At 42.2% G+C, this 15,224-nt stretch overlaps 1 protein-coding gene and 1 long non-coding RNA gene across 4 annotated transcripts in view; one reads left to right on the forward strand and one right to left on the reverse strand.

Moving 5' to 3' along the window:
- Positions 1-15,224, forward strand: part of CHRD (chordin) — a 75,856-nt gene that overhangs the window by 49,036 nt on the left and 11,596 nt on the right. For 2 of the 3 annotated variants that reach the window (XM_069974537.1, XM_069974538.1), the window contains exons 1-9: positions 7,901-8,071; positions 9,111-9,214; positions 11,068-11,182; positions 11,376-11,516; positions 12,074-12,191; positions 13,116-13,212; positions 13,300-13,441; positions 13,577-13,714; positions 15,038-15,114. In XM_069974537.1, the coding sequence (XP_069830638.1) occupies positions 7,942-8,071; positions 9,111-9,214; positions 11,068-11,182; positions 11,376-11,516; positions 12,074-12,191; positions 13,116-13,212; positions 13,300-13,441; positions 13,577-13,714; positions 15,038-15,114 (1,062 nt within the window). In that variant the 5' untranslated portion in view covers positions 7,901-7,941. Of the gene's footprint in view, positions 1-7,900; positions 8,072-9,110; positions 9,215-11,067; positions 11,183-11,375; positions 11,517-12,073; positions 12,192-13,115; positions 13,213-13,299; positions 13,442-13,576; positions 13,715-15,037; positions 15,115-15,224 lie in introns of those variants that run through there. The other variant, XM_069974539.1, reaches the window with a different exon arrangement.
- On the reverse strand, positions 11,029-15,166 carry LOC138795458 (uncharacterized). Its single transcript, XR_011363614.1, has 3 exons — positions 15,017-15,166; positions 13,284-13,431; positions 11,029-11,523 (listed from the first exon to the last, which is right to left on the reverse strand). It is a non-coding gene; the product is annotated as an uncharacterized lncRNA (long non-coding RNA).

A 15,224-nucleotide genomic window follows, 5' to 3' on the forward strand; every position in this document is an offset into this window, starting at 1 on the left:
AATCAGAGTGATAATCAGCAATCAATCAGCAATCCACATCTCCCCAATGGCCGCTTAAGGTATCAGTGCTTCCAGAACTCTAGTTCCCACCTGTCTAAGTGGAAAAGTAGTGGATAATATTGAGATATGCATCACATGCTGCGTGAGTCTGAAGCTCCACTTACATAACCTGCCATATCCGCCATATTTGTTAATGAAGGGATTGTTCACCAAATTTTTTTTCTTTCAAATGAACTGGTGCCAAAAAGTGCAATTTACTTTTATAAAAAAAAATTCTGTACTTATCAGCTGCTGTATGTCCTGCAGGAAGTGGTGTATTATTTCCTGTCTGACACAGTGCTCTCTGCCGCCACCTCTGTCCATGCCAGGAACTGTCCAGAGCAGTAGCAAATCCCCATTGAAAAACTTTTCCTGCTCCCTAGACTTGAAACAACACTACTTCCTGCTGGACATAAAGCAGCTGATAAGTGCTGGAAGAATTCAGATTTTTTTTTAGTAGAAGTAAATTACACCAGTTCATTTGAAAGATTTTTTTATGTGAACTACCTCTTTAATTCAGAAAGCAGAGGTAAATACATTCCCCATTGTATTTTGTTTGCTTGCAAAAGACTTTCGAAACGTGCAGCATCGCGTGTGGTTTTATCCTTTGTTGTATTGTTACTTAAATAAAAAGAAGAAATTTAAAGGGGAACTATCAGCAGGTTAGACAAATCTAACCTGCTGATATGCCTCTATTGTGCATGGGGCGCCGAGGAGAAAAGTATGTCTCTTACCTGCCTCCTCTGCGCCGTTCCTGTGCTGTTAGCAGTGTAATCCTCGGTCCGGAGCACCATTAGGAGCAATGCCCCGCCCCCAGAGCGCTGAGCAAATTCATTCCATTGATTATTATTAGAAGGAGTGGGCTAGCTCGTGCTCTGGGGGCAGTGCTCCTACAGGTACTCCAAACTGAGTATTACACTGCTAAGGCTGGGTTCACACTACGTTTTTGCAATCAGTTTTGTTTTTTTTTGCAAAAAAACGGATGAAAAAACAGATGCATTTGTGTGCATCCGTTTAGATCCGTTTTTCCATTGACTTCCATTATAAAAAAAAAAAAGCGGATCAAAACGTTTTTTTAACGGACACAAAAGTAAGGTCAGCTACGTTTTTGTGTACGTTAAAAAAACACATCTGTTTTGATCCGTTTTTTTATAATGGAAGTCAATGGGAAAACGGATCAAAACGGATGCACACAAATGCATCCGGTTTTTTGCAAAAAAAACATGAAAAAAAACAACGGATTGCAAAAACGTAGTGTGAACCCAGTCTTACAGCACAGGAACAGCGCAGAGGAGGAAGGTAAGAGACATACCGTCCTCCTCTACGTCTCCTGCGCAATAGGGACACATGTGCAGGTTAGATAGTTCCCCTTTAAGGAAGCTTTGCTGCAACCACTTCTTTTGTTGGAATTGTAATATAGTATAGTATTGTACATGTCCGGGCGTCTTTGCTTTGGGACAATAGGGCAGTGTATAGGCACCTTGAATAAAGGTTGAAGTAACTGCATAAATATCTGCTGATATAGAAAAGTTTATAAGATTAAATTGTAAGGGAACTTTAAAACCAGAATAACACATCCGCCGCTCTATTTTATTTGTTTAAATGAGAGAAATCTGCTTCTTGTCTGGTAAAAGTCAGCAATCTATTGGAAGTACTGTATAAATTAACATTCTTGCCATATGACAAAAGTGTGGATATTTGTATGCATCTATTCCTTATAAGATGAGAAGCTACAGTCAAAGTAATAGTTCCCAAAGCGAGTGTGATTCCATTGTAACTAGAGGAATTTGAAGATCCCTATTTTAATGGATTTACAATTTAGATTCTGTAATTGGAAACATACAGAGACATCAGTGAGGTACGAGAAGGAGTTCACTCTGCACAGAGAGGTTGTCATTGAGCTTATGTGCTATACATACACAAGTTGGCTTATATCTTCTTGTTTTTTTTTTTTTAACCAGAATAGTTTTATCTTTAGAATTTATAAAATGTACAATCAGCATAATATTCATCATATTAAAGGGGAACTATCTGCAGGTTAGATGTGTCCCTATTGCACAGGAGATGCAGAGGAGGAAGCTATGTCCCTTACCTTCCTCCTCGGCGCCATTCCAGTGCAGTTAGTAGTTTGCTCCATGGACCAGTAAGACAGTTAGGAGCTCTGCCTGCCCCTATAGCGCCGATCCATCCCCAGCTGCCTCGCCCTCCTCTAAGGGGCCTATTCCACAGAGCAATAATCGGCCGATTTGGCCAATTATCGCTCCATGAAATAAAAACAACGATCAGCGGATGATCATGTCATCGGCTGATCATTTATTTGGGTTCAAACCTAAAATCATCGGGCACTAGAGATGAGCGAACCGGGTTCGAGTTTGAGTCCATCCGAACCCGATCGTTCGGCATTTGATTAGTGGCAGCTGCTGAACTTGGATAACGCTCTAAGGTTGTCTGGAAAACATGGATACAGCCAATGACTATATCCATTATTTCCACATAGCCTTAGGGCTTTATCCAACTTCAGCAGCCACCGCTAATCAAATGCCGAAAGTTTAGGTTCGGATCGACTCGAGCATGCTCCAGGTTCGCTCATCTCTATCGGGCACCAACCGCGCATGGAATAGCGATGCGCAGCGGGCAACTGACGATTTCACAAGCACTACACATTACCTAAGCAAGTTGCAGGCCTTCTCCTGCGCTCCTTCTTCCTCCCAATCCCGCACAAAGCAGCAGCAGCTTCAGTGCGGCCTGTCTTAGCTGACAGACCGCTCAGCCAATCACTGGCCAGGACCACTCACAGGCCGCACCGAAGCTGCTGCTGCATGCGGGACTGGGAGGACGAAGGAGTGCAGGAGAAGACCAACAACATGTGTAGGTAATGTATGTTGTTTAAACAAGGGCTGCAAGGACATCGGTAACGATGTCCCTGCAGCCCTCGCTAAACAATTATCGGGCCATGTAATAGGCCCAGTAAACGAGCGCTGATCTAGCAGATCGGCACTTGTTTACCTTATTGATCAGGCCCCCATCGGCCCGTGGAATAGGACGCTACCTGTCTTACCAGCCCTTGATAAGCGATCATCGAGCCGTCTAATAGGACCCTTAGGGTCTTGTTACATACACAAGTTATCTGACAGATTTTTTAAGCCAAAACCAGGAACAAACTTTAAACCAAGAACAGGTCACAAAGGAAAGACTGAGATTTATTCTCCTTTCAAATGCATTCCTGGCTTTGGCTTTACAAATCTGTCAGATAAATCTCTCTGTGTAAAAGGAACCTCAGGTTATGTTCAAACGTTAGGATTATGTGCATGAATCTGAACAGAATGTGGTGGAAATCCATGTAAGGCTGCGTACACACTGCGTTTTTGCAATCTGCTTTTTTTATCTGTTTTTTGCATACATGATTTAAGTGGAAACAGTTTTTTTCTCTATCTCAAAGTAACAGCAGCAAATCTTACACTTCTCTAAAACATGCAACTTCCAGACAGGTCTGCCACCACCAAAGCACAAATCTCTTATCCAAACACTTCCATATGTTGGTCACTTTTTATAAATCATGTTCTCGTGCTACCAAATAAATTATCGGCCTATCTGGATGTAATGTGGTTTCTGAAGATAATGGATACATTCTGCTTGTAGCAATTATTAGTAGGAAACAATAAAATATATGAAAGTAGATGAAAAATACAGAAACCGGTTCAGAAGATACGGCAGGAGATATGGGGGTGGATTGGGCCGAGCCTTAGCACAGAACTATTGATTGCAAATCCAGCAGCAATAGGAAAAGTGTAAGGCCAATCAATGCTCATAGTTCATAGAAGATTTAGGCTGGGCTTACATATATAAGGCTGGGCTTACATATATTAGGCTGGGCTTTCATATATAAGGCTGGGCTTACATATATAAGGCTGGGCTTACATTTATCAGTTCCATCCATTTCAGTGGTTTTTGTCAGAAACCGATCAGATCTGATGCCACAACTGATGGCAAAAAGGCATCACTTGTCATCAGGTTTTCTATCCTTTTTTTCCATCAACGGGTAGGCTGTCCGGCAGAATCACAGATGCTTTAAACTGTCCCATTGAAATGAATGGGATCAGTTCTAAGATGCTTTTCCCTCCAGTGCTTTTCCACTGTGTCGGGGGGGGGGGGGGGGGGGAACATGGCCGGATCACTGGATAAATGTAAACCCGGCCTAAGTTTATTTCATCATTTTTTTCAAAGCAAAGCAAAAAGGGGCACTACTATAGGGAGAACACACAAAGACAGCATAACAGGGGTCCATCTATTATAGGGGGCAGGAGCCCAGGGGCCAGCTACTATAGGGGGCAGCAGCACAGGGGGCCAGCTATTATAGGGGGCAGCACCAGAGGGTGCCATCTACTATAAGGGGACAACAGGGAGCCCTCTACTGTAATTGGATAGTGCTGAGCTGCCTCCTCTTCTCTCCTTCAGTCACTGACTGGATGAGCGGCCAGTCCATCATCCGGGTCGTGAGGTCGACTCAGAAGATATCCCGGAGTTTGGCAGTTTTAATTCTCACCGCTGGGGCTAAGACTAAGCTGAGACTTCCTGTTCTGTCTGTGGTGATAAGAGGAGGCTGCTGTAAAGTGATCTGTACAGCATTGCTGTACAGATCATGAGGTTTGCTGTAAAGCATGTCACTAAATGCTGTTAAAACAGCTCAGGCAACATGGCCACCTCCAACACCATTTACAAAAAGTAAAATAATAAAAACAGTCAGAAAATAGAAACAGATTAGAATAAACTATCAACTTTTAGTATCTGATTCTAGTCAGTAAAAGAAAATCTAGGTGACACATTCCCTTTAAGTTAGCATCATGTACTTTAGGGGTCACATTGTATTGCCTGGGTACAAACCTAAACCCAAATCCAGTACAGTATAGTCAGAGCAGTAAAATAAATCTGTAACAGAGTACCATTTTAAGTCGGGTTAAAGGCTTTCATACACATTAATCTGTTTTCGGTGGGACGAGCCAATAATGTAATGTATATTGGAGAAGCTGGAGGCTTGGGCAGATAAATGTGTGTTTAATGTGGATAAATGTAAGGTTATGCACTTGGGCCATAGAAATAAAGTACAGTTATGTGCTAAATAATAAAACACTGGGTAACACTGCTTCGGAAAAGGACCTGGGGGTATTGGTGGACAGTAAACTCAACTTTAGTGATCAGTGCCAGGCAGCAGCTGCCAAGGCTAATTAAATCATCAGATACATCAAAAGAGGCATGGATGCTAAAGATGAGAACATAGTTTTGCCTTTTTATAAATCACTGGTCAGACCACACATGGTATATACTGTGTACAGCACCGGGCACCGGTATATAAGAAGAACACAGCTGAACTGGAGCGGGTGCAGAGAAGGGCGACCAAGGTCATTAAGGGAATGGGTGGGTTACAGTACCAGGACAGGTTATCATACTTGGGGTTATTTATCCTAGAAAAAAGACGTCTTAGGGGCGATCTGATCACAATGTACAAATATATGAATGGACAGTACAGAGATCTTTGTAGTGATCTTTTTACTCCTAGGTCTGTAACCATAACAAGGGAACATCCTCTACGTCTATAGGAAATAAGATTTCACCATCAGCACAGATGTGGATTCTTTACTGTAAGAGCAGTGAGACTGTGGAACTCTCTACCTTATGTTGTTGTCATGGCTTATTCATTAAATAAGTTCAAGGGAGGCCTGGATGCTTTTCTTGAAAAAATATAATATTACAAGTTATGGGTACTAGATTTCTGGTGATCTACGTTGATCCAGGGATCATTCTGATTGCCATTGGGTCGGGAAGGAATTTTCTCCCTGTGATGGGGCAATTGTCATCTGCCTCATAGGGGTTTTTTTTCTTCCTCTGGATCAATACAGTAGGGTTTCTGTAGGTTGAACCTGATGGATTGTTGTCTTCTTTCAACCTTATTAACTATGTTACTATGTATATGGAGGCTGCCTGACTCTCACCTTGACAGATGATGTTGGGGGAGAGAAGACTTGGACATGTGGTCCCCATACACCCATATACCGGTAGGTTCTCCTGAACTTTCTGGCAGTGGTATACCTCCCTTCTCCCAATTCAGGACACATAAATGTTTGGCTAAGCTGAATGCTCATGCGTATTTATGGACCAGCTGTCGGCTAAACAGCTAATAAAAGGCCATGGGTACAAGAGGAAGACTTAACAACCAACTATGACCAGTAGGGACTAGATGTGGCCGTACGCATTAGACAGAGGTAGTCTGATGGTTAAACAACCATTGAACAAACAATCCTCTGTTGAATGAGCGTTTTACTGATGTAGTCATAAACAGTTTGGTCTATATTATCCATTCCAGTTCTTCAAATTGGCCATGGGTATTCAATGACACTAGGCACAGGGGAATTTATCGTTTTGGGAATGTTCTTGGGCGAAAGATCTTGCATCTAACTATCAGATGAAACTTTCAAACACAACCAAAATTCTCTCATTGGTCAAGTAAAAGATACATTGGCCAAAATGTCATCTACCAAGCTTTTTGTTATGGTTTAAAACTTTTTTTTAATATTTATTCACAATAATCTAATGCGCCTTGAAACCTCATATATTATTTTTCATGTGATAGGCTGAAGCAGCAAATGATCTGGTCTGAAGTTAGATTTAGAGGCGGGTATTCTACGCCGAATATTCTGGGCCTGTTAATCTTGGCCTCCAAGAGGATCCTCTGCTGATCCAATGTAATCCTGAAAGTGTTGGCCCTAGAGAAAAATCCCCCTGAAGCCTGAGGACAGTCTTCAAAGTTTGGGTGAGCTATCCCGTGGTGCTATAATCTAAAAACACTTAGGGCATGGGTCTCCAAACTGCAGCCCTCCAGCTGTTGCAAAACTACAATTCCCATCATGCCCGGACAGCTAAAGCTTTGGATTTGGCTGCCCAGGCATGATGGGAAATGTAGTAACGCAACAGCTGGAGGGCCGCAGTTCGGAGACCCATGAATTTATCAACACTTGCATGCCATAAAAAAGTCACAAAAAGTTTGAGCAAACCTCATTTGCTAAAAAAAAAATTAAAAAAAATAAACATGCGGCTGTTCTGTGTTTTCATAAAGGTTGCATGCATTACACCCAAAAAATTGCAATTTTTTTTTTTGTTTGTATTATTGCTAATTTCCCCCTTTACTACGTATATAGATATAGTGAGTGATCTACAGAGCTATATACATGACATATTGTTAATAAGAATCAACAACCAATACTATTCCCTGGAAAAGTGTATGCGAGCCTCCATCCTCACATAGTATTCTTGTCCTATTGCGTGCTATGTGTATATGGCCCTATAGTAGGATGACTCTCTCCACATTCCATGTGTGGCCCCATACTTGTGGTCTCCCCAGTGTCTGTACTTCCTCTCTCTCTGTCTGTCTGCATCCCTCTCTCCCCTCTGTGCTCATCCTCTTCCCTCTCTCCTGGGTGGGTCCAGGCTGAGTCAGGATGCTGTGTCTGAGTGTGTCAGCTTGGGGGGGAGCCTGGAGTCCCCGCTGGGCTATTCAATGTTGTTAACAGACACTTTCCTCAGGCTGAGACCCTGCTGAGCGTCTCATCAACTCTCAGAGTGAGTGCAATATACTTCTGTAAGATTGCAAAGGGGGCCGGGCAGGCTGGGGGGCTTTGTTTGCTAGCAGTGCCCTCCCCTATAAATCCAGCTCTTGACCCTCTCAGCTATCAGAAGGTACCTCAGCTATTGGATTGAACTGTGCCCTCTAAACAGTGCCCTGGTGCAGGGAGAGTGACAGGGGCACCGAGAGAGCCGGAAAGCAAGTGACCAGGAGAAGAGGTGTGCCACTCATTTATAACTGGAGTACAGGGCACTGGACTCATTTAAAGGGCATTTCCGCCGGGTATCATGGAGGTATCCTATGCCCATCTCCTGCTGCTGCTCATTCTATGGATACCTTCTGCCGACGCTTCACGACGTAAAGTTTTTCTGCCCATCAAACCTGAGCAGGACCCTCTGCCCTCCAAGTCCCAGATGGGTGAGTAGAAGTCCCCAGTCATGCTATGTCTTCTATGTACAATGTGTGCGGATAAGCAGCTGATGTTAGTTGGCAGATATATCATAACCTGGAATAGCACTGGCTTACACATGCAGCAGAGCTGAGTTTGTCGTCTGTAGAACTCTTACTAACTTCACAATGTGTTCGATATGGTTTTATGTTATGTATCGTAGCGCATGTGGCCCCTGAGGTGTGGCATGGGGCAAGGAGAGGTTATATACTATATGACTATTATTAATATCATATACCGCAGCAGATTGGCTGAGGAGACTGAGGGAATGTTGTGTCGCAGTAATCGCTCCCATAGGAAAGACATTGCTTATTAGTTGCTATGAGGAAATATTTATGTAACTCGGCCCCATTACACAGAGCTCTTCAGCTGCCAGAGCTTCATTCAGTCATGTCCCAGTCGGATAGTCGGGGGGTTCTGCACTTTGTGTCACATTTTCCCCCATTAAATACCTCACAATTTCGCTGTGTAAAACTGGTTCAAGACTATCACAAAGCACAGGTTGTCTTGTATGGGCTTCACAATCCTGTTCACGTTTAGTCATCTATGGTTTTAGATGGTTAGATGGAAAATACATGTCCCATATTAGAGAAAATACCTGCCATGGTGGCCGTTTCTGGCTTATAGAGGGCTACAGTCCGTCCTGGGCTTATAGTTTGGGGCATCCATGTTCCCTGGCCCTGTATGCTGTTACACAGGGATCAGCATGGCTATGCAGGGGTTATTTGTGGGTCGCAGTTGGAACAGTATTTTGTTTTTTTCGTTCGGTTATGGACCCTCAGAGGCAGCGCCCGGCCCTGGCATAGTCTCCTCACACACCCGCCAATCTCTCTGCCAGGAATCAGTGCACACAGAACAGCCAACCTCAGTGTAATATATTCCAGAAGGGAAAAGAGGCAACGTATTCTATGGGACTTTTTGTGGTCTTCAATGTATTGTGTGTAATAACCATCCCGTCACATTCAGCTATTACCGTATTTATTATAAGATTGTATTTTATCCATTTAGGTTGCTATCTTGGAGGTAAAATGTACTCCCAAGAAGATACATGGCATCCGGACCTGGGGAAACCATTTGGAATAGCCTACTGTATAGTGTGTCGTTGTGAAGCGGTAAGGATGTATTCAGAGTTTTATATATACCTGTGTGTACATATGCCTGTAGCTACAGATTGTTGTAGTATCTGGCTATTTAGATAGTAGTAGAGAACTGCCCGGCTATGCTGTGATTGATGGCCAATTACTAGATGCATAATGAGGTAGGAGGACAGGTGGAGCATGCAGTAATGTGTTGGGAGGAAGACTTTGTATTGCGTATTGAAGGCTTTTGTGGCAATTAGTGAGCGGTAATAGAAAGATATAGTCAGTCATTGTAAACCTATTACCTCCTGCTTAAAGGGGTTATCCAGCGCTACAAAAACATGGCTACTTTTCCCCCTCTCTTGTCTCCAGTTCAGGTGCGGTTTGCAATTAAGCTCCATTTACTTCAATGGAACTGAGTTCCAAACCCCACCCATCTGGAGACAAGAGAGGGGGAAAAAGTGGCCATGTTTTTGTAGCGCTGGTTAACCCCTTTAAAGATGGTATTTGGTAAGGCCTTCAGCAAAGACTTCCTGTGGGGCAGTTCCATGTCATTTTATTTCGTGTGGCTATTGGGCCCTATTACATAGGGCGATTATCACGCGGAAAATTGTTATAACGTTTGAATTTAAACGATAATCGCTCAGTGTAATTGCAGATAACGATTGAAAAAAACGTTTGTGTGTTGTTGATTTAGATCTGACCCTAAAATCATTGTTAATCGTTCGCTGTAATTCCGCTTTCCTTCGCTAATCGTTCAGTGTAATTGCACATCGTTCCTTTTTTTATGAGATCAGATGGAGTAACCGATCGTAGTAACAATTGTAACTAACGACTATTGTTCCGTTTAATCTCCTTTGCGATCATTTATCATTAATAGTTAATCGTTAAAAATTGCTTCGTCTTTTAAGGGTCCTATTAGATGAAGCGATTTTTAAGAATTAACAAACTAGGGCTACCTAAAACCATATTACACAAAAGGATAGTCGTTAGTTACCATCGTTACTACAATCGTTTACTCCATTTGATCCCAGCAAAAGAAAAAACGATGTGGAATTACACTGAGCAATTAGTAAACACATGTGGAATTGCAATAAACGATTAGGGGATGATTAACGATGATTCAGCTCAAAAGAGGCGATCAACGGCACACAAACGATTCTTCGACCGTTGCCTGCATTCACACGAAACGATTATCGTTTAAATTTAAACGATATACCGATTTTCGCACGATAATCATCCTGTGTAATAGGACCCTTAGTCTCACGCTATACTTAAAGGGGTTTTCAAAAACTTTTATTCTCTCACCTTTAAACCTAGAGTAGTTATAAGAAAAACTTTTAGATAACTTGTGCCGTGCCTTCTAATTCTTGTTTCCATAAAGGATGATGTCATGTAAATCTATCACATGGTTTCCTTAAAGGGGCAATCCAGCTCTACAAAAACATGGCCACTTTCCCCCTACTGTTGTCTCCAGATTGGGTGGGGTTTTGAAACTCAGTTCCATTGAAGTAAATGGAGCTTAATTGCAAACCGCACCTGAACTGGAGACAACAGTAGGGGGAAAGTGGCCATGTTTTTGTAGCGGTGGATCATTTATCACAAGATTGCAACACTCTACCTGTGACGCATGCTCCGTAAAGTGGGCAGTGGATTCACTGCTTAAACTGGGCATGTAGCGTTAGGCTTGATTTGTAGTTTTTAGCATATCAAACAGGAAAAACGACCATGTGAGGTAGGGCTTGGTGGACCTACATTTTAAAAAGATATTAACATTAGTAACTAGTCAAATATCTTTTGTTTTCCTTTTTATTGGAACCTGGAAAACCAATTTAAGTTTTGCCTACGATTGTTACTTACTGTTTTTTTTTTGTTTTTTTTGCCAGCAAGGAAAAGATAGTAAGAAGATCACCTGTAACAGCCTTAGGAATCACTGTCCCAGACCTCTCTGTGCTAATCCCATTGAAGTCCCAGGACAGTGCTGTCGGGTTTGCCCAAAATGTAAGATTTCTAAACTTTTTGCCTTCTCTTTTTTGTGCTCTTTACTTTCAGCTCCATTATTCTGTTTTAGTCTTCTTCTACATTCCATTTAGCTCCATCCTTCTCTCTTGTGCAAGTCTTGTTATTGCCAGTTTACGTAACCCCCTTTTTTCAGTGTTAACTTTATTTTCCTTTTTTTTTTTCTTTTATTCAGCTCATCCTCGCCCCCCTTTCTTGAAAAAATCGGAATTTATTTTCGATGAGTTTGAGTATTTTCAAGAAAAAGATGACGACCTTTATAACGATCGCTCCTACCTAAGCTCGGATGATGTCGGTGTGGAAGACAGCCGCACAGGTAATAACTGCAAAGAGTATGGATAAAGGAATACAAGTTCATGGATTAGGCTGAAGACATATTTAATACAGCTTTAGCTTATTAAGAAACTGAGTGTGGCCTAGGGACAAGAGCCAAATGTGCACAATGGTTCATGAATAGAGATCAGATCCCATAGATTAACTCTTTCACTGTTGTTTTAACCAAACAATTCTCGTTCTAGTTTTTTATATATTGTATATTTTAATGTTTTATTAGTATTATTATTATTATTATTATTATTATTACTATTATTTATTTATTTTTTTAAATATGTATGTATGTTATATGTAGTTAATATAATTTTGGTAGATCAGTATTCGGCACTAAAATATCTTCTTAGGGTACGTTCACACTTACCGAATCCGCAGCTGATTTTCAGCAGATTTCATTTAAATAACTGAACACAGCATCAAATCTGCTGCAGATCTACTGCGGATCCTGTAGGTGTGAACGCCATACAATACTATGCTATTTTTTCAGTTGTACTAAGCTATTACGGGTTGCATTGTACTAATTGCCTGTGTTTGCTTTGACAGAGTTTGTGGCATTTTTGACGGCTTCCAGTCTTGTGTGGCCTCCGGTTAGCAGTGGTCTTGCTAAGGCTAAATTTAATTTGCAGCGTTCCAATTTACTCTTCTCCATCACCTACAAAGGGTATGTGCTGGTATAACCATCTTATGTGCCCTTTATAGTATAGTTTTATATCACTTTATTGTCGCAGGGGAATATGGCAGCAGCAACGTTCATCCACAGCGTGTTGTTTTATAAAGCGGATTTGTCGGGGGTTTTCCCTATTCCTTATTAAGAATGAGGACAGGTTTTCGGAAGATAACCAAAAATTTTGATTGATTCACAAAATACTGTGTGTGCATATAGCCTTAGGGCCGTATTAGACGGGACGATTATCGTTCGAAAAATTTATTGGATTTAAACGATAAACGTTTTGTCTAATAGCAGGCAACGATTAAATGGCCAACGAGAAATCGTTGATCGTTTCATAGAATCTGAACCTATTTTTATCGTCGATCGTTCACAAAATGTATGAACATGTAGTTCGCCGTTTCTTGGTCTATCAGCCGGGAAAGGACGAGTGCAAGAACGACTGTAAGTAACGATCTTCGCCCTGTGTAATAGGGTGAATGATTTAAGATCGTTCGTCATAGCGGTCGTTTGATATTGTTAATCGTTAATCACCAAAAAATCATCGCCATATTACACAGAACGATAGTCGTTAGTTAGGGTCGTTTCTACGATCATTTGCTTCATCAGCAAATAAAGGAACGGTGTGGAATTACATTGAACGAATGCGGAATCACAGCAAACGGTTAAGGATGATTTTGGTGTCGGCACCAAACAAACAATGAACGATTTCTCGTTGGTCGTTTGATCGTTGCTTGCATTTACACGAACGGTTAACGTTTACATTTGAACAATACAACAATAATTCACACGATCATCGTCCCGTGTAATAGGACCCTTAGCTGAAAGTTGTATCGGCACAGAAGGAGGGATATTGTTTGGTGGCAGTAATGCCATTGTGCCATCTCACACATTCATCAGATTTTTCTTTGTGTTTAGGATGGATAGTCTTTCCCGTGTTCGTTTCTCGGATTCTGATGGTAACGTGCTGTTTGAGCATCCCGTACACAGAGCAGGCTACCCACAGAGTGATACGGTAAGCCCATAATATATTCTTTATTTATTCTTATCGTTTTTACACTACGTGACATCATTCTCATTACCTACCTATTGTTTCAACCAGATCTGCGGTATATGGAGGTCGGTCCCTCGCTCCTCTTTACAGCTTCTGCGTTTGGGAGACATACTTGTTTCTTTGGTCACAACGACAGTTTCTGAACCGGAAATTTCTGGCAAGATTGTTCGTCACAAAGCTCTGTTTTCAGGTATTTAGCCATCATACAGGATCATATAAAAGAATATATAATATAAATTAAAAAGCTGGAATCAAAACCATAGACCTGACCTGTTCTGAGATAAAGCGGAAGTTAGTATGTAAATTATTATAACTTTATATACAGAGTCCTTTGGTGCCTTTCTAACACCGGATTCCCCCGAGGAGACAACTCAGAGAGGTCTTGCTATGCTGACACTTAGCGATGTGGATGACAATCTGCACTTTATCCTTATGCTCCGCGGGGTGCAAGGAGGAGAACAAGGTAAGAACTGTGAAAGCAGCACTTAAGGACTGGAAGGGTAAAGAAAGGGTTAAAATGTTAAATTTTAAGGGTGTGTGCACACTGAGGAATAGGCGAGGAATTTGAAGCGGAACCGTTCTTGAAATTTTGCGCGCAAAGTATAAACAGAGGAATGTCCCATTGTGTTCAATGGGATTTCCACTCTGCTGTCATGTCAGTTTTGTAGAAATCCTATAGAAGTCAATGGGGCTTGAATTCTGCTTGGATACCAATTGCATTCCGCTCAAAGTCTACTCAAATTCTGCTGAAATTTTGCTCCTATTCGGCCAGAGCTGATTAAAGGGGTACTCCGGCCCGGGGGTATTTTTAAGCTTTGGCCGGGGAGGGGGTGGTTATGGACGGCGGAGGTCACTTACCTACTTCGTTCCAGCACCGGGTCCTGGATCACGCCGCCCGGTACACCCGCCCCGCAGCCGCTTCCTGGTGTGAGCTGCCGCATAAGAGGTGACGTCTCAAGGCAGCTCAGCCATTCAGCAGCCGAGGCGGGACTTTGCTATGGCCGCTGAATTGCTGAGCTGCCTTGAGACGTCTCATGCTGGAGCTCACACCAGGGAGCGGCCACAGGGCGGGTGTACCAGGTGGCGCAATCCGGGACCCGGCGCTGGAACGAGGTAGGTAAGTGACCACCGCTGTCCATAAGGACCCCCTCCCCGGCCATAGCTTTAAAAAAAAACCAGGCCAGAGTACCCCTTTAAGGACATGTCAATTCTTTTGGGCGGAGGAGGCGTCCTATTCAATGAACAGGACAGGCAGAACTTCAAGTGGAGTTTGTGGCCATGGTCCGCTTTAAATTCCGCCGGAATTAACGGCCTTAGGTGAGGAATTTCAAGCAGAAAACTTTCCTCTTCAATTCCTTGCCTATTCCTCAGTGTCAACATACCCTAAGGGTGCCTCTACACAGAGAGAGTTATCGAAAAAGATTTTTGAAGCCAAAGCCAGAAATGGATCTGAAAAGAGGGGAAATCTCAGTGTTTCCTTTATGACCTGTGCTCTGTTTATAGTCTGTTCCTGGCTTTGGCTTCAAAACTCTGTCGGATAAATCTGTCTGTGTAAAGGCACCCTTGGGTAGTTATAGATGCCAGCCAAACGTACTCACTACAGCAAATGCTTTGGAAAGAGGCTGGTGCTGCTAGAAGATGACATTTTACTGTCAGTCATGTACAGAACGATGGGATAAATGATAGAATTTAACAATATTTTTTCATATAACTGAATTAAACAATGAGTAGGGGGGGTGAGACACTATGCTTTGTTAAAACTCACAATTTTTAATTTCCATTTCAGAAATGATTCCAATAACTGTGCAATTCATTCATCACAATCATGTTATTCGAGAGCTCTATGGGAATATTACAGCACAGGTAAGTCACCTACAGGCTCTATGTTGTACACAATGGGGGAGATTTATCAAACAAGGTGTAGGCCCAGTTGCCCCTAGCAACCAATCAGATTCCACTTTTCATTCCTCACA

The sequence above is a fragment of the Dendropsophus ebraccatus genome, chromosome 6 (genome assembly GCF_027789765.1).
Source record: "Dendropsophus ebraccatus isolate aDenEbr1 chromosome 6, aDenEbr1.pat, whole genome shotgun sequence".
Classification (NCBI taxonomy): Eukaryota; Metazoa; Chordata; class Amphibia; order Anura; family Hylidae; genus Dendropsophus; species Dendropsophus ebraccatus.